This window comes from Nycticebus coucang, chromosome 13 (genome assembly GCF_027406575.1).
Source record: "Nycticebus coucang isolate mNycCou1 chromosome 13, mNycCou1.pri, whole genome shotgun sequence".
NCBI classification, from domain to species: Eukaryota; Metazoa; Chordata; class Mammalia; order Primates; family Lorisidae; genus Nycticebus; species Nycticebus coucang.
Genome location: NC_069792.1, coordinates 94,677,869 through 94,704,814, shown reverse-complemented (window position 1 = coordinate 94,704,814; position 26,946 = coordinate 94,677,869). Strand labels below are relative to the sequence as shown.

Genomic DNA, 26,946 nt, shown 5'->3' with positions numbered 1-26,946 from the left:
GTCCTGGCTCTTCCTTGACTGCTGCCTAACCAGAGTCACCCCAGTGTCCTGGTATGCCTTAGGTCTGACCTTCTCTCTTGAGACCCAGGCTCTTCAAGTGGTGAGGCTCCCCTTAGCCCTGCCTCCGCTGGCTGGAGAGCTTCCTTTCCCTTCTCTTTCCTTCAACTGCCTCACCACCTCCTGGGCTGTTCAGCTTCCCTCCCCTGAGCAGCTGTCCCCAGGTGCCGCACAGGGATGTCCCCCATCTTCATTCACCCTTCTGTGGCATTGGTCACTTTGTTATTGTATAGACACACAGAGCCTGCTTCCCTACCTCACTTTTAATTGGTGAGCTGATCAAGTAGCTTTGGAATCAATACAGGCCTGGATTTTGTCCTCTTAGTCAAGTTACACAAAATAACTTTGTGTCTGACATAGTATTATTAGGCAGGCCTACTATGTACAGCTGTGCAGATTATACACTGAACGAGGGTGCTGCTTCTAGGGGATTCATTTCACGGAATAGATGTCTATATTTATCATGAATGTTTCCCAGCAATGGTAGTAAAGAGTCTTGTTCCAACAAGCTCAGTCTGTTATGACCACTTTCTGACAGGGGGAGCTAGTGTCTTAAGGAAGATCGCACTTGTCCAGATCTCACCGGGTGCCTTGTGGGCCAGCAGCAGCCCTGCTTTTCAGAATTAAATGTGAGCAGCAGTGTGAGGGTGCCTGGCACTCAGGAAATGTTTATCTTCTCTCTCTGTCCTGGAGGCCATTCTCGAAGCAGTGCAGGCAGGTTTAATGTGTGGGGTGAAGAGTGGGGAAGTAGGGCTTTGCAGGGGAGAGAGCTGGGGTGGGAGCCAGGCTTTCCCAAGCTCATGTCCAGCCTGCCCAGCACAGGCCAGTGTCTTTCAACCTTTTTAAATCTCAGGGCACACTTGAACCTATAGTTAAACTTTCCCAGCACACTTAAATTATTTTGATCCAAAACAACAACAACAAAAAAGAAGTAAAAAAAATAATATACTTACTGTGCTTTGAACTTCTTTCAAAAATAATTAATGATCTTTAAAAATTATCACAGCACACCTGGAAGCCTCTCATGGAAAACCAGTGTGCCAAATCGCTGACATGGGCTATGCTGAACCTGCACTCCCTCCCCTGGGTGTGGACGTGTCACTGAATTTTGTCTGTTCAAATGAAACTTTTTCTCGCACTTTAAGATCTCTAAAATCAGGAGGTGTCTTACAATTGGTGTGATAAGAAACCAGTGGGTCTTAGTTTATTTGGCGGTATTTTTTATCTTTTTTAATGGTATACAAAATACTGGTGCTTTTCAAAATAGGTGTTATCTTAGATTTGAAGAACTACATAGGACTGTTGTGAAGATGAAATGCGCCTGGCATGAGGCTCTGCTGGTGCTCCTGGTGTGAAGGTTTAATTAGCCTAAGCTCCCTTGTCCTCTAGTCTTCTTCTTTCAATCCCATTGTTTGGTTATGGCAGGTTTTCAGCAAGTGTGATCATGATAATGGTGCTGATGATATGGCTCATTCACAGCCTGTTCTGCAGGGTAAGCTAAAGGGAAGGGGAACGTTTTATCCTAACCTGCGTCCGTTTTCTTAAGTATAAAGGAAAAGGTATTTTAAATTGTTCTAAGCTGCACAATATGAGACTGTATTCATTATATTGGGTACGGCAGCAGCTTGTCTTTATGTTGTTAAAATAGTTATACTCCTATTGGAAGCCTCTGGCCCTGATGAGTTTAATAACTTGTGGGTAAGTGAAAAATGAGAAAACAAAAATATAACTCTGAAGGAATTTACCACCCTACTCCTCTTCTCATAAGGTAGATAATTTAATAGGATCTTAGCTTTGGCTATTGAACTCTCTCTAAAGTTAATAAATCCAAGTAAAAGATAGTTACAAAGCACAGAGGATGATTTATACTAATCCAGGAGGGGAAATAAGAGATTTTTAAGCTATAGCTTTTAAACAGGATCATTTAATAGTCTGGTAATGTAGCGTTTTGTCTTCTCGTAGTTATTAATAAATGTTTAATCATTTTGTGATCCTCAGTTCATCTAACACTGAGGCTCCTGTGTTCCTAGCAGGAAGGGCAGACGGCACTAGGCTGGTGGGGTTCTTGCTGCAGGTAGCATGGAAGATGCAAAGGTGGGGCCTACAGCCAGCTTTTCAGACCCTGAATCTCCCACCCTCGTCTGGAGACTTGTGCACCAACCAGACCGTGTCCTGGCTGAGCCTCTGTGAGCTATCACTCCACCCTTCTGAGCTTTTTATGTGGCTTGTTGGGCAGTTGGGATTGAATGGCATGATGGGTAAGCCAAATCTAGTGTCCTTTCCAAAGGATCCAGACTGGATCTATGTTGTGGTTTTGTTTGCCACAGTGTTTTTTAAAAATACATGTTTTGAATAATTATAGATTCACAGGAAGTTGTAAAGGTAATACAGAAGTCTTAGGTACCCTTTACCCAGTTTACGCAATGATTACATTTTTAAAAATGTGCTTATATGTAACTTTTGTAATATGGGGGGGGGAGAAGGGGGAAACATGCTGGCAACTGGCAAGTTCTGGGAGCTGCCTGGAGCCTGTGATTCTAGCTGAGGCTGGACTGACCTGCATTGCCCCTTGATTTGGGGAGGGGTCCCTCAGAAGGGGCCACTGCCAGCTGACCATATCTGCTGCTCCCGGCCAAAGCACCGGCCACTTATGGCTGTGCCCTCCCATTTCCAGCCATGCTCCCAAAGTCTAAGGGGCCCAGTCACACTCCTGAGACCTACTGACCCATATTCTACTCTAGTTCATGGCCACCTCCTGAGAGGAGGGGTCCAGAGCCCTTATTTGTCCCAAGGCTTCCACAGCAGCAGGGAGGTCAGAGGTCACAGAGAGGGCCTGGTTTATCTTGGCTGGGAATGTTTGTTAAGGCAGAGGTCAGAACTGAGGACTTCCTTACTTGGTTATTTTAAGGGTTTTCTTTTTAGTACTATGGAATAGCTGATTTAAAACTGTTATTTCATAGAAGTTGAATGCTCAAACCCTAAACTCCTGTGATTTTTCTTGTGCTGAATATGTCATTTTCTCTTCGAATTTTTGTGATAAGACGAGTGCACAGTAATTGGACCTAAAAATGCATCCAGATTATAGCATCTGATCAGAATTAGCTGACAACATAATTATGATTTTATTTCAGGATACAAGATACTTTTTTTCATATTAGTCCACTATAAAAAATGAAAGCACCTCCTTTATTATTATTTTGGCAGACTAACCATTCTTGATATTTGGGGGATGCAGCCTGGCCTGGCGCGCTCTCTCTGTGCTTTGGCATTCTGCTGCCTGTACCCTGCCTTACGGATGTCTGCAGACTGCACGGTTAGGCCTGGGAGGCCCCTGAGATCATGCTGAAGCAGGGGCACCGTGCAGTCTGCTCTGGACTTCAGGAACAGACTGTCTTTAAATGCAGGACTGCAGTGTTAGTGCAGAACCGAGCCCGCCCACTCGCATGGCTTCTTCCTGGCCTGTTGGCTGTGTGGTTTTATGTTCCCAGCAGTGCTGACCCTGGACAGACCGTGCAGCATGGTGGAGACCCTGGGCCTGGGTCAGGGAATTGGGTTCTGCCTGTCTGTCCCTGGCTGGGAGGCTGACAGGAGGTGAGCCTCTCTGAACCTCAGTCCCGCATGTGTGGGCTGTGGCCCCACAGCAGAGAGGTGGGGGTGGGGGGTTGAAGGAGATAATGGTGGTGGTGTGGGGGTCTGGAGGCCACACCTAGTGCACTCGGGGGTGTAACACTTCCTGGGATGGCCTGTTCAGGACCTGGCTGTCTTTGAGAGAGATTCAAAGTACTCCAAGTACTACGGCTCCTGCAGGGCTCTCTCCCAGGCTCTCTCCCCCTCTGTCCCTTTGTCTCCAGTCTTTATTGTTTCACCATGTGTTTTGGTGCACACATCTGTTAAATACCTTCCATATGCCAGGCTAGGACCGTGGCCTTGAGTAAGGTGGTGTCTTTGCCTGAGGGCTCAGAGCTGACCCCCTGGAACTGTGTCGCTCTTGCTGTGCGGTCCTATACCTTGCCGTTTGTTTTTCCTTTTGAGATGTGGTCTTAACTGTTTTGCTCAGGCTGGTGTTGAACTCCTGGTCTCAGACAATCCTCATGTTCTGGCCTCCTGAAGTGCTGGGATTATAGGCGTGAGCCCCTAGGCCTGGTGGGCCCTTTCTTTAGGTAATGCAGACCTTTTCCAGGCCTGTGGAGAGTGGCTGCTTTCTAAAAATTATAGCCTTCCCAACTATAGCCCAAGACTATGGGGAAAGGGCCAAGGAAGGGGAAGGGAGGGTAATGGGTGGGGCCACATCTATGGTGCATCTTAGAATGGGTACAGGCGATTGCACTAATGTACACAGCTATGATTTAACAATAAAAAAAAAAGAAAAAAAATAAATAAAAATTATAGCCTTAATCTGAGGCCCTGTGTATGACTCTCTGGCCCCTCTATGGAAGTCTCAGGCCCTGATGTCCCCGTGTCTTCCTTGTTGCTAGATCCAGTGCTTTGCTTCCCCTTTCTGTTCACGATTTTCAGGAGCAGCTCCTCCTCCCGTCTCCTTGAGGGTCCTGTCTGTCTCTAAGGATGGGGTGCATGGCTTGCTACCAGCTATGGTTCCCTGCCACTAAATTCCTGTGTTGGAATCTGTCCCCAGGGGAGATGGTGTGAGGAGATGGGGGAGGTCATCAGGTCACGGTGTGCAGCTCCTGTGACTGGGATTTGTGTCCTCATGGGTGAGGCCCCAGAGAGCTGTCTGGCCCCTTCTGCCATGTGAGGGCACAGTGAGAAAGGACCTGAGAGAGCAGAAAGGACCCTCCCCAGAGACAGCCTGCCAATGCCTTGATCTTAGGCTTCCCAGCCTCCAGACTGTGAGAAATAAAGTTCTGCTGTTTATAAGCGCCCCCTGCCCCGTTATCTTTGTTACGGCAGCCTGCATGGACAGACGGTGTCCTTTGGATGGTTTCAGCTTCTTGACACTCCCCAGCTTTAGGCTGGTGCACCCCCAGGGAGCTGACTACATTTCTCTACCCTCGTCTTCCTAAGCCTACGCTGCCTGTTCCTGGTGGCCACTTTTGCTTTGTTGCCCAGACCACTGGCTCTTGCCCACCAGACAAGTTCTTGCAACCGTTAAAGGACATCTGCCTCCCTCCCATTTGCCCTCGTCTGGGCCTGGCTCTTTGCAGACCTCCATGTTCCTCCATGTTCCTCGTTGCTGGGCAAGCTCTTTAATTTCATTCCTGCTGGGGCCATGCAGGGTCCACGGGGCAGGACGCAGGGGAGTGGAGGGAGCTCAGATGTGTTGGGCCTCCCCTGCTAGACCAGCTCTTTCCAGCCCGGCTTCCTCAGGCCTTTGCTCTGCCTGTGGGCTTCCCAGTCTCTTTTTCTTAATGAGTGTCATTTCAGATGTGACCATGTCTAGAGTCCTGCGTGTTTAACTGTAACATGTAGTAACTCGGCTCATGGTCTGCAGCTGAACAGACCTGTGTCAAATGCAGGCAGCAGAGAGTCTGGCCCTGCTCCTGACCACACTGACTGGAGCAAGGTTCTCAGCCTCACTTGTGGGGTGGGGATCACAAACCCTTTCTGCCTAAATCACTGTATTGTTGTAGGATCAGTGGAAAGTTTGTTGAAAATGACATGGTTTCATATAAAGAAAAAAGTATTACTGAGAACTTTGGGGAAGCATTCTGGGTTCCTTAGGAGTAAAACATTTCTTGAAAAATAAAATATCGACCAGCAGTATTCATGAGGGTTTTGCATTGATGAAGCAGTGTTCTGCTTTGTTAAATTTTGATTTCATATGTTGTTTGGTGGAAGAGAATTCTCTGAGGTCATTCCCTTCCCTGCTTGTTCATGGTGTAAGCCTTTTTGTGAATCCAGAGAGGGGCTCACTCCCATGGCTCTGGTGCCTTGTGGGCCTTTGCCCCCACCTGGTAAGAGGAAGAGAGAAGTTGGAGGCGGGGTGAATTGAAGGGTGGGGATCAAGAGAGGTTTTTGTTTGGGGATTGGAAAATAAGAGTGTGTTTACAGGGCAATGAGAAAGGTCCAGTAGAGGGGGAGAAGCCAAAAAGACTGGAACAGTATGGCCAGGTTGGGGGTGGGGGGGCTACACACACTTGCTGTGTGCCCTTTGTCCACTAACCTGCCCAGGGAGGGCTGTGGAGCAGTTTTCTCAGGTGCAGGCAATAAGGCGCATTCCTCTTCTTTTTTATGTAAGAAGTGTGAGGAATAGCTGTGTGGTGCAGGCTGGAGTGCAGTGGCATGATCATGGCTCAGTGCAGCTGTGAACTTCTGGGCTCTAGGCATCCTACTACCTCAGCCTCCTGAGTAGGTGGGACTACAGGTGTGAACCATGATGCTGGGCTAACGTTTTACAAAAGTTTTTGTACAGATGAGTTGTCCCTGTGTTGCCCAGGCTAGTTTTGAACTCCTAGCTTCAAGTGACATTCCTGCCTCAGCCTTCCAAAGTGCTGGGTAATTAACAGGTGTGAGCCCCTGTGCCTGGCCTAGGTCTTAAACTTAGTCTTTTGTTTGTACCTGTAATTATTGTATCAGACTCAAAAATGTGTGCTGTTTTCCCTCTCATTGTGCTTTCTTGGTAGTACAATGGGATGGACATAATGAACTATTAGTAATTATCTGTGAAGGATGATAATGCTTTAAGTAGGAATTAAGAGGTTGAACACAAACGGTCTATGAAACCAGGGTATGGTGCCCCATGATCACATTAATGTACACAGCTATGATTTAATAAAAAAAAAAAAAAAGAGGCTGAAAGATAGGAATAGATTCCTATCCTTTCATTGAGAGGTGTCTTGGCTCTTTAGAAATGGGATTTCTGTCAATTTTTCCTTGTACCTAATGTGAGAGTATCTGGCGGGAATATTTAATTGCTGCCTGTGAAGTCCATTCGTTTGAGGAGTAGGATTTAATTTCTTAAGTTGCATATTTGTTTTTCTCTTGGCTGTACCTGAATTGGAATCTAGGCTGTTGAGTAGATTTGGGTAACAAAGAAGTCCATATTAGACCCTGTCCAGAAGGACAGAAGTTTTAAAATACTGAAGACAGAACTTTTTGGCACCTGGATCCCCCTGAAAATGGAAGTGAGCTGCTTGGCGTGGAAGTGTCCACCAGAGGGACACCATGGGGGGCGGAAGGGAGCCTGGTGATTGCTCAGAGGGGCATCCTTCAGTGTTTTCTTTGCAAGTAGAAGTAATAATTGTGTATGTGGAGATGAAATTAACACATTTTCCTTTTTATGTCTTACAGAAAACACGCCCATCTTCATGTGCAAATGTTGTAACCTTTTCTCACCAAGCCAGTCGGAACTCCTCTCCCACGTTTCCGAGAAGCACACAGAAGAAGGGATTAATGCTGATGAGATCATTATTCCCCTTCGGCCTCTGAGCACTCCTGAACCCCCCAACCCAAGCAAAACCGGAGATGGTAAGGGGGAAAGGATGGGGCAGAGTCCCTGTTGAGGTTGATTTGCTCTCAAATACTTTGGTGCCATCTCTCTGTTTTGTGGGCATAGCAGAAACCTAGAAGTTTCATATCTCTGACCCAGAAGTGACAATAGCTGTGCAATTGTAGATCTGCTCAGATAAGGTTGTGTCTCTGAATTCCCCTACCTGTCCGTGTACGTCCTCCTCCAATGCCTGGTTGGGAATCGATGAATGGATAAATGGAAGGAGGTGGCAGTGTCCAGTAGCATGAAGGCCACGAACTTGTTGTGAGACAAGTGCAATTTGTAGGTCCAGCGCCTTCTACCTACATCACTAGGGCAAATGATGTCATTTCTCCTGACCTCACTTTGCTTATCTAAAACATGAAGACCAGACCAATCTGCTAGTTACAGGGAGGTCTGTCAGGATTAAGTCAGAAAATTACCTGCAGCCCTAGGATGTCGCACAGGCGACAATGAAGGGAAAGTGTTGTTCTAACATCCATGATTAGTAAATCAGTATGTATAGTCATAAAAACATTTCCAAACTGGTCGTATAAACCTAGAATAAGGATTCAAATTCAAAGCTTTGATTCAGACAGAATCTTTCGGGAGGTTCACAGTCTAGGTGCAGAGTCAGATACACCTTGTCTGCAGCAGGTGCCTGGAGAAGCCGTCCAGGCACTGTAATTAGGTCTCCACAGACAAAGAAAATACATAGTATAGGCAGAACAGCTGCAGAAACCCCCACAAAACTATTTTCATATGATGAGGGACAGCAGCCAGTTTCCTGTGCAGAAGCCCAGTATATAGCAGTAAATGTCCCATTGTAGGATTCATTAGTCACACTCATAATCCAGTTGTTCCTTCCAGGGAATATTCAGACTGGCATTTCTAAACATGCAGGCTATTGATCATCTGTCAGATGCTGTTAACAAGGAGAGATTCTAGACAAAAATTGTGTCAGTTAACAAGTCCCTCTGGCCATGTACAGGTGCTTGGAAAAATATGCCTGACAGAGGATTAAGTTTTTGGGAAGTTAGGAAGTTCCGCTAGTTACTATTCATGGCATAAAGTGAAAAAACTAAGAAGATGCAGCCCCTGAAGCAAGTACTGTCCCCAAAGGGGGAGTGATTAGTGTTTGTGTCATTGTCACCATTACCTAATCTTGGTGGTGGTGTCCACCAAGTGAGCCTCATCCCCTTGTGGGCCTGTGAGCAGACTTGGTTTCTCCCAGTTGAGAGAAAGTGGGAGTGAAGAGGGTAATTGCATGTAACCCCATCTCAACCCCACAGCACACATTAGTTTGGTATAGGGACAGAGGAAAGCTTATGTGGGCACTAAGGGTCAGAATCTGCCTAGTGCTGGGGGGCTCACAGTTTTAGCACCCTCCTTCTGCCCGTCCAGGCTGGGCGTGAAGTGGCCTCTGGGTCCTGACCCCAGGGGAGTTGCTTCCTGACATCCACAATCCCCGTGGCCATCTCCCTTCTGAGCAGAGAAGGTACCTTGGCTTTCTGAAGGGTGTTAGCTTCACACGTGGAGGGAACCAAGCCTTCCACCACGACCTTTGAGTGTTTGCGTACCTGCCTCCGACATTGAACATATTTAAACTCAGAAAACTGGAAATTTCCACTGCAGATTCCAGTGGCAGATAGAAGTTGTGTATCAACATGGAAAAAACTTTGAGAATGGCTCTTGGAAAGCTTTTAGTTCTGTTTTTATTCAGCTTTGCTTAAGATTTTCTTCTTTCTAAAATAAGATGTGAATAAGAGAGACACATTTTTTATTCCCTTTAGAAATTAGAAATGAACGAATGATATGGTAGAGAGACTTCCACAGGAAATCATGTATGTTTTGTAAGGCACGTGTTCTGACTTCCACTCTCTCCCGCTCACCAGTGTCACCCACGCAGGAGCTCACCTGGAGCGCCTCTCCCTTCCTCCATGCCCATTGCTCCCTTTGCCTTCCTTATACTCACCCCCACATACCCATTTCTTCCCTCTCATCACCCGTCTACAATCTGACCAAATGCCAGGCCACCCCCCTGTCTGGCTCACTCCTGTATGGTCCTAGGACTCCTTCAGCTTGGGGTTGTCTTGAGGGACTCATCCGTGGTGCCAGGTGGGGCTGGCAGTGCTTTCTCTGCGCTCCTAAGACCCAAGGGAACCCAGACTTCCACCAAGACCTTTGAGTGTTTGCATCCCTGGGATGCATCTCAGTTCTGTCCTTCCTGGTTTCACTTTCACTCTCTGTGTCTCTCTAGCTTGTCAGGGGATGCCCCGAGGAAGGGACTTGGTCTTTTTCAGCTCTTAGCCCCAGGTCCTGGCACAGGCCCGAGGCACGATGCAGCCCCTTCCAGTTGTGTTGAATGAATGAATTACCTATCGTCATCATTTGCTTTCTTGCTGCCCTTCCTCAATCCCACCTATCATCCTTTGCTCAAGAAATTTCAGTGGCTCCCCCTCACCCAAACCAGAGCTCCCCACACCTGTTTGTCTTGAAGACCCTTCTGACTAGCAGAAGCCTTCTCTGACTTCTTATCTTCTGCCTCTGCCAGCTGGATTCACAGGTGGGTTCATCTTCCTTCTCTTGGAACTCTGGGCCCCATCCATAGCCCAGTAGCTGGAGGTTTGCAGAATAGGTCCTCTCCCTGCCTCTTTTCCTTCCTTGGTATTTCAAAGGAGCCCACAGCAGTAACATTGCCCTTAACTTCTTCAGGCAGACATTGATGCTACTTTTGGGTGAATACAGTGTGGGTGAGCCTCTCAGAGCAATTACATTTTTCCTCACCAAGTAAAAGAGTAATGAAGTTTTTCTGTAGGTAAGTTAAAATAATAAAAGTGAGAAGGTACATTTCTCTAACTGTCCCCTAAGTTTTTAGAAATAATATTGCTAACAGATGAATAAGTGTGCTTCTGTGTCCTGTTCTGTACATACAGATATATAAATAAACTTTGTTTTTGCTTTCTATATAACAGAAAATAGGATCATGATATGTATTCTGCCTTTATTATTTTGAAAATAATATTACCAGTATATACTGGACATCCTTCCACTTCAGTACTGACGTCGTCTTATTTTTCCCCCCAGTTTTATTAAGATATAATTAACAAATAAAATTGTATATAAAACGTATTTTGACAAATTTTAACAAATTTGTTAATTAACAAATCTATAACCTCACATAGTTCTTTTTATTGCATATATGTTGAGAACATTAAAAATCTATTTTCTTAGCAAATTTCAAGAATGCAATACAGTATTATTAACATCTCCTAATTCTTTATACTGTCTATCCAGTATTTTCTTTTATGGATAAATGCATAGTTTATTTAACCTTTCTTTTCTTGATGACATTTATCTTCTCTCCAACTTTGTTTGCTATTACAAACAACGTTACAGTGAATATTGTTGGAAATATCATTGAACATTGTGTATTTATGTTGGTATATTCCTAGAAGAATTGATTGTGTAGAGAGTTTGCTCATTTGAAAGTGCTAAGTTCTGGACACAATTCCCGTCACAGTAGCTTCAAAGAAAATGAAATACCTAGGAATATACCTAAAATAAAGAGGTGAAGGATCTTTACAAAGAGAATTATGAAAACCTAAGAAAAGGAATAGCAGAAGACATTAATGAATGGAAGAACATACCATGCTCTTGGATGGGAAGAATCAACATTGTTAAAATGTCAAAAAAAAAAAAATGTCTATACTACCCAAAGCAATCTATAGATGTAATGCAAACCCCATTAAATTATCAATACCATACTTTGAAGAACTGGAAAAATAGGTCTTCATTTTGTATGGAACCAGAAAAAACCTGTATAGCCACGGCAATTCTTAGCAATAAAAACAAAGCCAGAGGCATCACTCAACCAGATTTCAGATTATATTACCAGTCCACAGTAACCAAAACAACATGGTGTTGACATAAAAATAGAGACATACACATACAGAACAGAGTAGAAAACCAAGAGATGAAACCAGTCTCTTATCGCCACCTGATCTTTGATAAACCAAACAAGCATACAGTAGGGGAAAGAATCCCTATTCAATAACTGGTACTGGGAGAACTGGATAACCGCGTGTAAAGGTGTGATACTGGACCCGCACCTTTCACCACTAACAATAATTGACTCAAGATGGATGAAAGATTTAAATCTAAGACATGAAATAATAAAAATCTTAGAAGAAAAATCCTGAGGATGTTAGCCTGGGGAAAGATTTTATAAAGAAGTCTTCAGTGGCAATCGCAACAACAAAAATAAACAAATGGGACTTAATTAAGCTCAGAAGTCTCTGTACAGCTAAGGACACAACAATTAAAGTAAATAGACAACCTTCAGAATGGGAAAAGATATTTGCATGGTATGAATCTGACAAAGGGTTGATAACTAGAATCTACAGAGAACTCAAATTAATCAACAAACAGTGGACCAACAATCCCATCGCTCACTGGGCAAGAGACATGGAAAGAACCTTCTCTGGAAGACAGATGAATGGCTAACATATGAAACAATGCTCATTGTCCCTGATCATCCAAGAAATGCAAATCAAAACCACCCTGAGTATGAGGATTCACAAACTGTGGTGTGTGTATACCATGGAATACTATTCAGCTGGATGAAGTTGAAGCACATTCTCCTTAGTAAAGTATCACAAGAATGAAAAAGAAATGCACTCAATACTAATATGAAAGCAGTACATGATCTTATACATGCCCACATAAGAGAAAAAATATAATTCAAGTTGTGGGGAGGGGGAACAAAGGAGGTAGGAGGGGATTGGTGTACTCCCACTTAATGGAATCCACGTAAGGGTATATGGCACACCTCTTGGGGGCAGGATGCTACCACAAGAGGGACTCTTACCTAACAAATTCAAATACTGAATCCTAGTTGTCTGTACCCTCACCTTAACCTGAAATTAAAAAAAAATAGGAAAGCAAGCAGCCAATGTACTCAATACTAATATGAAGCCAGTAGACAATCTAACACATACCCATACAAGAGAAACTGAATTCAGTTTGGGGGGAGGGAGATGGAGTAAGGAGAGAGGAGGAGAGAGGGGCGTTGGTGTGCTCCCACTGAATGGGCACAATGGAAGGTAAATGGCATACCTTCTGGGCCTGCGGCACAGCTGCAAGAGGGATTCTACCTAACAAATATAAACATCGTAACCGAGTCATTTGTACCCTCACATTAATCTGAAATTTAAAAAAAGTGCTAGGTTCTACCAGAACGTTCTCTGAAAAGGTTTTACCACCTTACATTCTCACTAGGTTCTAAGATCTTCTGTTTTTCCATATCCACACTAGCCCAAGGACATTATCTTATATATTTTAAGAGTTTTTCCAATTTGATAGACAAAAAAGTCTGATTGTAATTTGCATATTGCTGGTTATTAATGAGGTTGATGATACTTTGTATGTTTTAATGCTATTTACACTTTTTTTTTTTTTGACACAGAGTTTCACTGTGTCCCCCTCGGTAGAGTGCTTTGGCATCACAGCTCGCAGCAAGCTCCAACTCTTGGGTTTAAGAGATTCTCTTGCCTCAGCCTCCCAAGTAGCTGGGACTACAGGTGCCTCCCACAAGACCTGGCTATTTTGTAGTTGTTGTTGTTGTTGTCGTCATTATTGTTTAGCAGGCCGAGGCTGGGTTCAAACCCACCAGCCTTGGTGCACGTAGCCAGTGCCCTAAATACACTGAGTTATGTGCGCCGAGCCTATTTACTCTTCTTTGAATTGCCATTGATATCAGTCGTCTATTTTTCTATTTATTTTTTTGATTTATAGAAGCTCTTTGTATAGAGACTATTAGTCTTTGGCTTTATAAAATCTACATATGCTCATTTTAAACTTCATAAAGCCTGATACTTATTATTTAATATAGTAGGTGTTCATTTAGATTTACCTACATGCTACTCACTCACTGGCTTTTCAGTCCTTGGATCTCCACCCATTCATCTTGAATCTTTTTCTTCTGCTCTATGGAAAACTCTTGATTGGCTGCTGATTATGAGCTTTCTTGGTTATTGTTTGACATCATTTTTATATTGTGTTTATTTTTAAAGTATATTTTTGCTGGGGATAGAATTTTAAGTTGGTATTTTTTCCTTCAGTGAGATTATATTATTTCATGATCTCTTCTGTTGTTGTTGATGGGATGTCAGCTTGTCAATCTTTTATTCCTTTGAACATTTGTATTCTCTGGTCTTTATGTTTTTGGTTGTCTAAAGCTTTCCTGCGATGTACCTGGATAGGATTAAAAAATTATTCCACTTGATATTGGCTTTCTTAAACCTGTATGTATATGATTTTTTATAAGTTTTAGAAAAGTATGAAATATTATATCTTCTAGTATTCCTTCTGCTTTATCATTGTCACCTCTTTCTGAGACCTAAATTAAATATTTTCAAACCCCTCTCTGTACTTTTATCCTAACTTCTGTGTCTTCTATCATTTTGTCCGTTTGTGTCTCAATTCTGAGTATTTTCTTCTGACCTATTTTCCAGTTCACTAATTCTTTTTTTGCCTGCTTGTTTTGAGATAAAATACACATAAAATAAATTCTGCCATTTTAACAGTTTTAAAGTGTAAAATTCAGTGGTAAATAGTATATCCACATTGTGTCACTGCCACACTACTTAATTCCAGAACATTTTCATCACTTAATGTTCCCATTAAGCAGTCACCCCCCTTTCTCTACTTCTTGTCCCCTGGAAACAACTGACCTACCTTCTATCTTCATGGATTTGCCTATTCTGTAAATTTCACCTGAGTAGAATCATATAATATGTGGTCTTTTATGTCTGGCATTTTTCACTTAAAGATTCATCCATATTGTAACATGTATTGGTATTGATTCCTTTTTTAAGTCTGAATGACATTTCATTGTATGACTATAACTATATTTTGTTCATTCATGATGAACATTTGAGTTGTTTCCACTTTTTGGCTATTAGTAATAATGCTTCTATGTGTTGTGTCAATTCATTCTTTTGTGTGTTGCTGTCTAGTTGTCTCAGCACCATTTGTTGACAGGACTATTCTTACTGAGTGGTCTTGGCACCCTCGTCAAAAATGAATTGACTATAGATATATGAGTTTAATTCTAGACTTTAAATTCTATTCTTGATCACTATGTCTCTCCTCATGTCAGAACCATACTGTTTAAATGACTGTAGCTTTGTAGTAAGTTTAAAAATGGGGGAGTATGAGTCTTTCAACTTTGTTTTTCCTCATCAGGATTGCTTTGGATTTCAGGTTTTTTTCTTTTTTTATTTCATATGAATTTTAGGCCCAGGATTTCTGTTTCTTCAAAAAAAAAAAAAAGCAGCTGGAATTCAATAAAGATTGCATGTGACCTGTAGATCAGTTTGGGAACTGTTGCCATATCAACAATATTAAACTTTCTGATTCTTGAACATGGGATGACTTTTTATTTATTTAGGTCTTCTTTAATTTCTTTTAACAATGTGTTGTATTTTTCAGTGTGCAAGTATTATACCACCCTAGTTTAATTCCTAAGTGTTTTATTATTTTTGATGCTATTGCTAATGATATTTTTTAAAATTTCATTTTCAGATGTTGATTACTACTTTATAAATACAATTATTATTTGTATACTGATCTTGTATCCTGTAGTCTTGCTAAAATTGTTTATTACATCCAATAGTTTTTTTAGTGGATTCCTTAGGAGTCTTTATAAAAAATCTTGTCATCTGTGAATAGAAATAATTTGACTTCTTTTTAAGTCAGGATGCCTTGTATTTAATTTTCTTGCCTGATAGCCCTGACTAGAAACTCCAGTTTGACATTGAATAGAAAAGGTAAGAGTAGACATTCTTATCTTATTCCTGTTCTTAGGGAGAAAGCCTCCCTCTTTTTTTCTGGTTAGTCTAGTTAAGCTTCTACTTTTCTTGGTTAGTTTAGCTAAGAATTTGTCAATTGTGTTTATCTTAAAAAAAAAAAATCTTAGTTTTATTGATCTTTTCCTTGTTTTTCTATTTTTTTATTTCATTTATTTCTGCTCTTCTTTATTTCTTTCTACCAACTTTAGGCTTTGTTTCCTTTTAGTTTCTCGAGGTGTAAAGCTAGATTATTTGAGATTTTTTTCTTTTTTCTACAATATGCATTTATAGCTATAAACTTTCCTCTTAGAACTCTTTTTGCTGCATCTCATAAGTTTTGGCATATCACATTTTTGTTTTTGTACATCTCAAAGTGTTTCTTATTTCTCTCATAATTTTTTTGGAGGGTCCCATTGGCTATTTCGGAGTACCATTTAATTTTCATAAATTTTGAATTTCTTCAATTTTTCCTACTTACTTATAATTTAATTTCATATACTTTGATGATTTTAGTTTTTTTTAATTTATTGAGTCTTGATTTATGGCCTAACATGTGGTCTATCTTAGACAATGTTCCATTTGCGCTTGAGAAGAATTTATATTCTGTTATTGTTGAGTGACATGTTCTTGATATGTCTCAGGGTTTTTTTTTTTCCCCACAATAGAGTTTCAAGTCTTCTGTTTCCTGGCTACTGCCCTGGTTTTATAATTGAACAATATTGTCTTAGAGACGCAGAGGAGTTAAAACAACATATACAAGGTTACCTATTTAGTATTAGAGAGAGTAGTATTTAGACCAAGGTGATCTGGTGGTATTTGTGTGATATAATCAAATTTTAGCCTTTTTCATTCTTTTCTTTTTTCTTTTCTTTCTTTCTTTCTTTTTTTTTTTTTACAAGGGGTCCATGAATTTTCCTTATGATTTATTTATTTATTTATTATTGTTGGGGATTCATTGAGGGTATGCAGAACCAGATTATAGTGATTGCTTTTGTTAGATAAAGACCCTCTTATTTTGTGTCCAAATGGTGTATCACACTCCTTGACCCCTCACCCCCTCCCTCCTTCTCTTTCTCAGCTCTCCCCATCCCTGACCTTCCACTGTGTACTAGAACCTTAACTGTCCTCATATCAGAATTGCGTGCATAAGATTCTTATTTCTCCCTTCTTGTGATGCTTTACTAAGAATAATGTGTTCCACATCCATCTAGGTTAATGCAAAAGATGTAAAGTCTCCATCCTTTTGTGGCTGAGTAGTATTCCATGGTATATACATACCACAGCTTGTTAATCCATTCCTGGGTTGGTGGGCATTTAGACTGTTTCCACATTTTGGTGATTGTAAGTTGAGCTGCAATAAACAGTCTAGTGCAAGTGTCTCTATGGTAAAAGGATTTTTTTTCTTCTGGGTAGATGCCCAGCAATGGGATTGCAGGATCAAATGGGAGGTCTAGCTTGAGTTTTTTGAGGATTCTCCACACTGCCTTCCCAAAAGGTTGTATTAGTTTTCAGTCCCAAAAGCAGTGTAAAATTGTTCCCTTCTCTCCATATCCACACTAGCATCTGCAGTTTGAGACTTTGTGATGAGGGCCATTCTCACTGGGTTATCAGAAGTTCTCAACCTGTGGGTCACAACCCACAGGAACTGCATTAAAGGATTGCGGCATTAGGAAGGTTGGGAACCACTGGGTTAGATGATATCTCAGGGTAATTTTTTTTTTTTTTTTTCACCGAGGTGTTGAAATCAGGGTGGTTTTGATTTGCATTTCTTTAATAATTAAGGACAATGAGCATTTTTTCGTATGTTTGTGAGCCATTCATCTGTCTTCTTTAGAGAAGGTTCTATTCATCTCTCTTGCCCAATGATCTAAGGATTGTTGGCTCTTTTTATGTTTATTAATTTGAGTTCTCTATAAATCACAGTTATCAAGCTTTGTCTGAATCAAAATATGCAAATATCCTTTCCCAATGTGTAGGCTGTTTTGCTTTGGTTTTTGTCGCCTTAGCTATACAGAAACTTTTCAGTTTCATTAAGTCCCATTTGTTTATTTTTGTTGTTGAAATTGCCACAGAAGTCTTCCTCATAAAAGTCCTTCCCTGGGCCAATAGCTTCCCGTGTTTTCCCCACACTATTTTTGAGGATTTTAATTGTTTGATGTCTTAGATTAAGGTCTTTTATCCATCTTGAATCAATTTCTGTGAGTGGAGAAAGGTGTGGGTCCAGTTTCAGTTTTTAACATGTGGATAGCCAGATCTCCCAGCACCATTTATTGAATAGGATTCTTTCCCCTAGTGTATGTTCTTGTTTGGTTTATCAAAGATTAGGTTACTGTAAGCTGTTTGTTTCATCTCCTAGTTTTTTATTTGGTTCCAAATGTCATGTTTTTATTTTTATGCCAATACCATGCTGTTTTGATCTCTATGGCCTTGTAGTACAGCCTAAAGTCTGGTCGGCTGATGCCCTGGCTTTGTTTTTATTACTAAGAACTGCCTTGGCTACATGGGGTTTGTTTTGGTTTCATACAAAATGAAGAATTATTTTTTCTACATCTTGAAAGTCTGATTGGAATTTTAATATGGATAGCACTGAATCTGTAGATTGCTTTGGGAAGTATAGATATTTTAACAATGTTGATTCTTCCCAGCCATGAGCATGTTGTATTCTTCCATTTGTTAATATATTCTACTATTTATTTTCTCAGCAGTTCAGAGTTTTCTTTATAAAGGCCCTTCACCTCTTTCGTGAGGTGTATACCTGGTGTTTCATTTTCTTTGGAGCTACTGAGAAGGGTATTGTGTCCTTGATTTCCTTCTCATTTTGGCTGTCAATGGCATATACAAAGGCTACTGATTTGTGGATATTTATTTTATATCAATATGTTACTGTATTTTTTGATCGTTTCCAGGAGTCTTGTGGATGAGTCTTTGGGGGTCTCTGAGTAAAATCATATCATCGGCAAAGAGAGAGAGTTTTATTTCCTCTGCCCCCATTTGGATGCCTTTCATTTCCTTCTCTTGCCTGATTGTATTGGCTAGAACTTCCAGCAATATGTTGAATAGTAGTGGTGACAGAGGACGTCTTATCTTGTTCCAGTCCCGAGTGGAAAAGCTTTCAGTTTTACTCCATTCAGTATAAAATTAGTTGTGGATTTGTCACAGATGGCTTCGATCAGTTTAAGGAATCTGCTGCCAATGCCTATATTCTTCAGTGTTCTAATTAGGAAAGGATGCTGGATTTTATCAAATGCTTTTTCTGCATCTGTTGAGAGGATCATATGGTTTTTGTTTTTGCTCTTGTTGATATGGTGAATTCTGTTTATAGATTAGTGTATATTTGTGTAAACTAGCCTTGCATCCCTGGGATGAATTCTACTTGATCGTGATGTATGACTTTTTTAATGATATGCTGCAATCTATTCGCTAGGATTTTGTTGAGAATTTTTGCATCTGTACTCATTAGTGAAATTGGTCTGTAGTTCTCCTTTTTGTTTGGGTCTTTTCCCGGTTTTGGTATCAGGCTGATGTTTGCTTCATAGAACATGTTGGGGAAGATTCCTTCATAGGAGGAATTATCCCAGTTTTTTGGAATAATTTCTGTAGTATGAGTATAAGCTCTTCTTTGAAGGTTTGATAGAATTCTGGTGTGAAGCCATCTGGACCATGGCATTATTTTGTTGGGAGTTTTTTATTGTTTCTTTAATCTCAGTGCTTGAAATTGGTCTGTTCAGAAGGTCTATTTCACAATGACACAGAGGATTAAACTATACAACATACTACCTCACAATAAGATGAATAGAATTCTATCACAACTATTGATACTTTCAATAAATGTGAAAGGATTGAGCTCCCCACTGAAGAGGCACAGGCTGGCTGATTAGATTAAAAAACGCAAGCCATCAGGTGGTGCCTGTGGCTCAAAGGAGTAGGGCGCCAACCTCATATGCTGGAGGTGGCAGTTTCAAACCCAGCCCCGGCCAAAAACTGCAAACCCCCCCCCGCACCCCCCAAAACCACAAGCCATCCATATGCTGTCTGCACGACACACACCTAGCCCAGAAGGACAAATCAAGACTCAGGGTTAAGGGATGGAAAACAGTGTATCAAGCAAATGGAAATTAGAAGAAGGGAGGGGTTGCAATCTTATCTCAGACACAGCAGATTCAAAGCAACTTTAATTAAGAAAAACAAAGATAGACACTTAATACAATACAACAAGAAAACATCTCAATACTAAACATTTATGCACCTAACTTAAATGCTCCCAGATTTATGAAACCGACCTTGAGAGGTCAGAGCAATCTGATATCCCTTAACACCTTAATAGTTGGGGACTTCCAACACCCCTCTGACAGAAGTGGACAGATGCTCTAAACTGGAACTAAACAAGGATACAGAGGACTTAAACGTGACCCTAGATCAAATGGGATTAGTAGACATATATAGAACACATCATCCCAAAGTAAAAGAATATATTCTTTTCTCATCAGCTCAGGGCACATACTCCAAAATAGATCACATCCTAGGATACAATCAAACCTCAGCAAAATTAAAGGAATAGAAATTATACCATGTCTCTTCTCAGACCACAAGGTCTTAATGATGAAGCTCAACTCCAACAAAATTGTTCAATCCCACACAAAGTCTTGGAAATTAGACAACCTTATGCTGAATGATAGTTGGGCTCAGGAAGGGATTAAAAAGGAACTTGTTAATTTCCTCAAACACAGCAACAATGAAAACACAAGCTACCAAACCTCTGGGATACAGCAAAAGCAGTCCTGAGAGGAAAATTTATCATGCTAGCTGCCTACCTTCCAAAAACTGAAAGTGAACGCCATCAGCACACTCACAAACCACCTTATGGACTTGGAAAAAGAAGAACAATCTAAACTCTAAACCAAACAGAAGAGAAGAAATAGCCAAAATTAAGTCAGAGATTAATGAAATGGAAAACAAACAAAAAAAATCATTCAAAAATTAATGAAACAAAAAGTTGTTTTTTTTTGAAAAAGTAAATAAAATAAATAAACCCTTGCCCAGACTTACTAGAAACAGAGAAGTAAAATCTCTGGTAACCTCAATTGGGAATGATAAAGGAGAAATAACAGATGCCACAGAGATACAAGAGATTATCTCTGAATACTACAAGAAAATCTATGCCCAGAGATTTGACAATGTTGAGGAAATGGATCAATACTTGGGAATCACACCCCTCTCCCCGGATTTTTTTTCTGTTGTTGTTGCCCAGGCTGGAGTGTGATTATGTGATGACCGCTTACTATAACCTCTGTCTCCTGGGCTCAAGTTATCCTCCTTTTTTACCCTTCAGAATAGCTGGGCCAGTAGCCACAACACCACTGTGCCTAGCTAATTATTATTATTACTTTTTTTTGGAGATGGGGTCTTGAACTCCTGCTCTCAGTTGACCCTTCCTTCTTGGCCTCCTAAGGTGCTGGGATTATAGGCATGAGCCACTGTGCCTGGCCAAGCTACTTTCATAAATTATTTTCCTTTATTAGATAATTAATTCTTCTTGAATACATTTTATTCGTGTGTGTATATACTGAAAGATTAGTTGCCTGTGTAGTTTAAAAACTATTTCTTAATTAAACTCAGCTTTTTAATATGAAAAAAATTTCTTAAGTCTTTCACTAAGAACTCCAAGTATTTCTTTCTCTCTTTGTGAAAGTTTGTAAAATTTGAGGCTTGTAGAGGCTTAGTTTCTGTCTGATGATTTCCATTCAGGTTTAACCTTCACAATTCATTTTCAGTTGAGAGATACTTGAAATGGTTTAATTAAACCTTTGACTGAGTAGTAATTGATTTAATATTTTGGTCTCCCTTTATAACCTGAAGGTTTCTAAATCCTCTGGTTTATTTTATAGCCTTTTAATCTTTTTGTGTTCGTGTAGGAAGTGGTCTGCAGAAGGACCTTTCATTTTCTTCCTCTCTTCCTAATCAAACTTCTGGCAGTGATCCAAGAAGAAGTCACCTTGGGGCCCAAGCTCCTCCTCCTCTCTCTGGGTGCGTGCCTGTGTGTGTGAACGTGTGATCACAACTGTGGATCTGTGAGACTGTGCATATGGCCACGTTTGTGAGAGAAAGATTGTGATCGGGTCTGGGCACGTGGGCTGGCTGCAGGAAGAATTCTCGTGGGTCTCCTGAGGGCCTTGTTTTGACCCTCCCATCTTCCCCCTCATTTCAACACTTAATAAAAACTCTTCCTTCTCATTTTTATCTTTTCTTTACTTTCTACTTCCCTCCTTTCACTTCTTTATTCACTAACCATTTATTTTGTGCCTGTTGTATGCCTGTGTGCTGTGCTGGGGCTGAGGGCCTGTGAGTCCTGCCCCCTGGCTGGTAGTTGGCAGGTAGGCAGAGAGGCGATTCCAGTGTAGCGGAAGTGGGCTGGGTGCTTCTCCAGGGTTAAGTCTAGGCTGCTGCAGACTTCCTTTTGTGTTGTGAGTACGAGGAGGCTTCCCTGGAAAGTTGATGTCTGCATTTAAATCTACGTGTTACCTTTTCTGGACACCTACCACAGATAAAGTTGTTGTGAAAGTGTGCAGGGGAGCTGTGAGCCCCTTGTGCTCTGGTTGGCGCGTGCAGTGGGAAGAGCCCAGGTCTTGTAATCAGACAAAGGCTCCAATCCTGGAGCTGTCATGTGATTGCTGAGTCCTCCTCTGGTGTACCTTTTGTGCCAATTATGCAAAGGTGCCCCCAGAATAACAAGCACTCTTTCTGTGCTTGGAACTGGTGGAGCTTGACCTGGTGAATTCCCACGTGGCCCCTCACCCAGCTCACAGCTTCTACCTCAGCCTCCAGGCTCTGCTCAGAGCTAAGGTGAGTGGCTTGGCCCCTCCAGGCTGTGACTATTGTTATTTGTCAAAGGGGGATAAGATACTGGCCCTTTTCATGGTTCTCAGACAAGTACGTGTTCGTACGTGGTACCTTCCCATGGGGGGGTGCCTGGCGCCGCCTCATACCCGTGTACTCGCCAGCCCAGGGGTGGGACCACACTGCATCTTGCAGCTATGTGAGACTGTCTTCATTTTCCTGCAGAACTTACAGTAGAGGACAAAGAGGGTTATTTCTGTGCTCTGACATTAGCTTAACTGGCCAGAGGATTTGCTTTGAAATGGGTATGAAGTTCACTGACTCTGAGGTATAAACAGGTCTGGGTTCACATCCTGGCTTTGCCACTTAATAGTTTCATGATCTTGGGGCTAATTAAGTAATCATTTTAAGCCTCAGTATCCTCAATTATATAATGGGGGGTAGTACTAATTCTTCCCTTGGGGATTAATTGAGGAAAGACATGGTGCCTGAAATATACGACCTTAGTAATTATTAATTACTGCTGTTATTTACATGGCATTTCCATGGTAACAGCTTCTAAGGAGCAGATTTGGGTAGCCTTCAGCATCCCCAGTGCCTGGCATTACAGAACAGAATGCAGTCTGTCCCTACAAAGGGGATGTTGCATTCCTCATAAACCTAAAAGGCTCATGCTTTCCTGTTTCTGATAAATAATTCATTGTCTTCCCTATTGCTTCCTGGGCTTTGGAAATAAATGTCAGGGAGATTGACTGTCAGGGCCCTAAAATGTTAGTCTTTCTGGTTTTTCGGAAATTCTCAAGTTGGCGTGACTAGAGATTAAGCGGCCTGGTGCACGGGCTGGGGGCTGGCTGTACCAAGGATTTTAGGCGTAATAAAATTTGTGTACCTCTAATTCTATATTGGATTTCCTGGGGTGTGAGCTATTTCAAAATGAAGAAATTACAGAAATAATGCATATTGAGCCAGAATGAAGAAGAACCCTTTTGCATCAAGGAATCACATTATCTAACAGTGGACAGGCTGGGAGGGTAATAGCTTCTTAAGAGGAATACTCTGAGTTAGAATCTTAATGATTATGGCCACAATATTAAACAGTTGCCTTTTATCAATCACCTCCTGAGTATTGTGCTCAGCATTGCAATGGATCGCTTTTATCAGTGGTGACTTTATACTATAGAATCAATTTTGTGTTTATTTTGCACATTAGAAGCTGAAGGCTTGGGGGGATTTGAACCCAGTTCTGCCTCACTCCAAACCAAACTGGGAGTGAAGGAGGTAGTCACATTTGTTCTCTATACCATATGCATTGACTCTGTTAAAACGTCTAGAACTGAATTTTGTTTCCCAGGCCCTGAGGGTATCTGTTTCTGCAGATAGATTTGACTGGAAATAAGGAAACCCAAATTCTTACTTGGGTTCTGTGTGCTCAGCAGCTAGTTCTAGAAAATGTGCCAAGTCATTTGAACCTTTGGGTCTCTTGTTTCCTTTTCTGTTGAAGAAATGATGTTTGTTATATCCATCTCTTAAGGTTTTTATGAGGATAAAATGAAACAACAGCTGAGAAAGTGTCTTGCATACTTGAGTGATGTGCAAATAAAGGGCTCGCATTATTAAATTTTTGATAACGTTGGAATATTTTTTTTATACTTCTCATGTGTTTCTATTGAATTTAAAAGCTGATTCTTTCTGTCTCTTTACAGTTTGGGGCCTTAGATCTACAAGGGCAGTTTTCCCCGACTAAGAGGAAGTTGACCCCAAACTAAGGATTTAGAACAGGGTTAAGATGACCCTCTCTTCCTCTAGAAATGTGAATGTGCCACAAGAAAGGATTTATTTTCCAAATGTTTTTTTCTGATCATCAAACCACTTTGCAGTGTATGGTTATTTATTAAGGAGCTACACCATAGCCAGCTCTATGTGACCTGGGAATTAAAAGACCTGCTCAAAAACCCCAGGGTTTATGATAAAAGGTGGGAAAAAGAGACATAATCAAGAAACACTGTGGGTGAGTACACACCTCTGTGTGTGGTTCCCACCATAATGTGAGTCGGGTCAAGGGTCTGGGTGTTCCACTTGCGTAGCTGGGGACCGCCTCCCGGAACGGGCGGTGCAGTTAGAACTGGAGCTGAAACATTGGGAGTAGAATTGGGATTTGGAGTCAGACTGTGAGTCAAGGAGGTAGTCACAGGCAGCGGGTGGGGGTGGGGGCAGGTAGTATGGGCCAGAAGAGAGAGGGCTTATCTGTGCATATTTGGGGAAATCTAGAAAATTGCACTGAGTGGTTGGGGGAGGTAGGGGAGCTCTGTGCTTGTGTGTACATGTGTGTGTGTGCATGCACATATCACTGCACCACACACTGAAGGACCTAAAAAACCAGGTCTGAGAGCTGTGTGGCAAAGCCGTCCAGAGCATGGGAAGGCCCTAGAGTGAGGGCACAGTGGATGGAGGTGAGAGGCTGGAGTGGGCGCCTGGTGTCTAGAGACCCTGTTCAGGTGCCTGGGTGGCACAATTGCTGGGGATTAGGGCAGAAGGGAATTGACTGGACAGAACTGGGCAGATGTCTTCAGGCAAAATCCACAGCGTTCAGTGGCAGAGTGAATAAAGGAATTTAGGAGGAAGAGGAATTGCTGCTAACTCTGTTAAAGTGTTTTGATTTAGAGGTTACCTGATTTTCCTTTTCCAGTTCCAAGATTCTCAGTTCTTTGTGAAATGTAGGTAGTTGACAGCAGCAACTCATTTTCAGTGTTTAAATTATTCCAAGTTCATTTATGAATATTTCATTTTTAGCTAACTAATTGGTCTTGAGAATCTAAATTGTGGATGCAGCAAGTTGGAAGATTACTTTCGTCACTACTGTGTTTAAAGCTTTCCAGAGCTTTCAGGGCTGATTCTATTTCTTCCTCGCCATCGGACTGTGCACTTTTCATCAGTTTTAATTCACCCAGAGTTATCGGGAGCCTGCCGTGCAGGGCACCCAGTTAGGTGCTGATGGGGGTAAAAAATGGTCAGGACAAGGACCGTCCGTTCAAGGAGTCTCCAGCTTCTGGGCAGAGACTTGACTGTGCCGTGCTCCTGTGCATGGCAAGCACACAGTAGGCACCGCACCATGGTTGCTGGAAATGCCATGGCCCTGCTACACAAGTTGGCCAAACTCAGGGCTAAGGGCACGGTTCTCTGCAAGACTGCCAAGTCTGTGCAGACCCCTGACACCAGCCATACATTTGGAGGTCCCTTGGCCACTCTTGCTTCTGACCAGCTAGGTACAAATTGGGGGTCCCTGTGGCCCTCCTCAGGTTAGATAATTTACTGATACAATTCACAGAACTCAGGAAAGCACTAAGCTTATGATTATAATTTTATGGTAACCCAAAGATACAAATCCAGAGCAGCCAAAGGGAGAGAAGCCTAGGCAAAGCCCTGGATGGGAAAGGTTCCACACACAGAGCTTTTGGGCCCCTTGTGGAGTCCTGGACAAAGTTGCCTCCCCTTGGCTACAGTATGTGACTACACTCAAGAGTATTTCTCATCAGAGAAGCCGCCCTGCAGCCTCGGGCACTCATGTTTTACTGGGGCTCAGTGACATGTTGCCCATGTGGTTGGCCCTTAGTCCCCATCTTTATTCTGCTGTTCCTCCAGAGTTTGGGAATGATGTGCCTTGTTCTAAATTCCCCATCACAAATGCCACTGTTTGGTGACCAAAGTCTCCAGGCAAACAAATTGCTAATCCTACCAGGAAGAACATCCAGGGGCCTACAGGTCACCTCCTGACTGCGGAGGGCAGAGGCCAGACCTCTTTTTAGGTTAATTTAATTCTTCACTGTATAGCTGCATCTCAGAGAGAGGCTTATATCTGCACAGGCAGGGGGTCGGACTCTGTCATTGGAGGTTCGACCTGTGCCACAGACTCCAGGGAACTGCTGTGCACCACGTCTCTGCAGCTCCATTGACGTGACGTGAAGTGGGTGTTTCGGAGCCTCACTGCCAGTTCTGCTTCTCTGATATTAGTTGCTGCTCCAGTAGGTTATACAAGTACACGCTGTAAAGAATAAGGATAAAAGTTTTAATGACTTTGCAGAAGACAGTCTGTCCTTACTCTATACCTTCTGCTTCTCCCCTTCCCCTCCCTCCTCCTAGACACTTGGGCGGGTTTCAGTGAAACCCAGGGAAGGATCCAGGGTCTTGTGTCCACTGTTGACTGCTTTGCTAGCATTAAGTACCGTTCCTCCCTTGTGTTCCCTCTGGGAGATTGGGGGTGGGGAGATGGTAATAGTGCTGGCTGCCAGGCGCAGGAGGCTCTGGTTTGCATCTCCCAGCCAGGGCTGGAGAACTCATTTTTGGCATTGCAGCTCAGCAGAAACTCTGTTCCAGTAAGGGCCCCCTTTTCCCAGGATGTCACCTGCCCTGTGCTAGTTAGTGCCTGTTCTCCCTGAGATCCTGGGGACCTCATGCCAAAGCAGGCCCCTCTCTTCAGAGCCTCCCGTGTTAGGCTGCTTGGTCCCTGCAGACTTTGCCCTGAAACTGCCTTGTGCATCTCTGTTCCTCCCACTCTGATTTATGAGCACAAGTGACCAACTTAAAGAATCCTCATGGTGGTAGCAGTGGGTAAAGTGACTGTCGATTTGCTGTGGAGAACCACAGCTATAAAGAGAGCAGGAGGGGACCTGAAAGATGTCCTGATTCTACAGGTGACCATGTGTCCAGGATGGTGCCAGAACCTAGGACTTCCTCCTCAACATTACGAGGGATTGCTGAATTGCGGTGACTTAGCCAGAC

General features: G+C 42.3%; 1 protein-coding gene across 4 annotated transcripts in view; it reads left to right on the top strand.

Moving 5' to 3' along the window:
* The window catches only part of ZFAT (zinc finger and AT-hook domain containing), a 207,245-nt gene that overhangs the window by 26,236 nt on the left and 154,063 nt on the right, over positions 1–26,946 (top strand). For all 4 annotated transcript variants that reach the window (XM_053559219.1, XM_053559218.1, XM_053559220.1 and 1 more), the window contains exon 2: positions 7,306–7,482. In XM_053559219.1, coding sequence (XP_053415194.1) covers positions 7,306–7,482 — 177 coding nt within the window. The remainder of the gene's footprint in view (positions 1–7,305; positions 7,483–26,946) is intronic.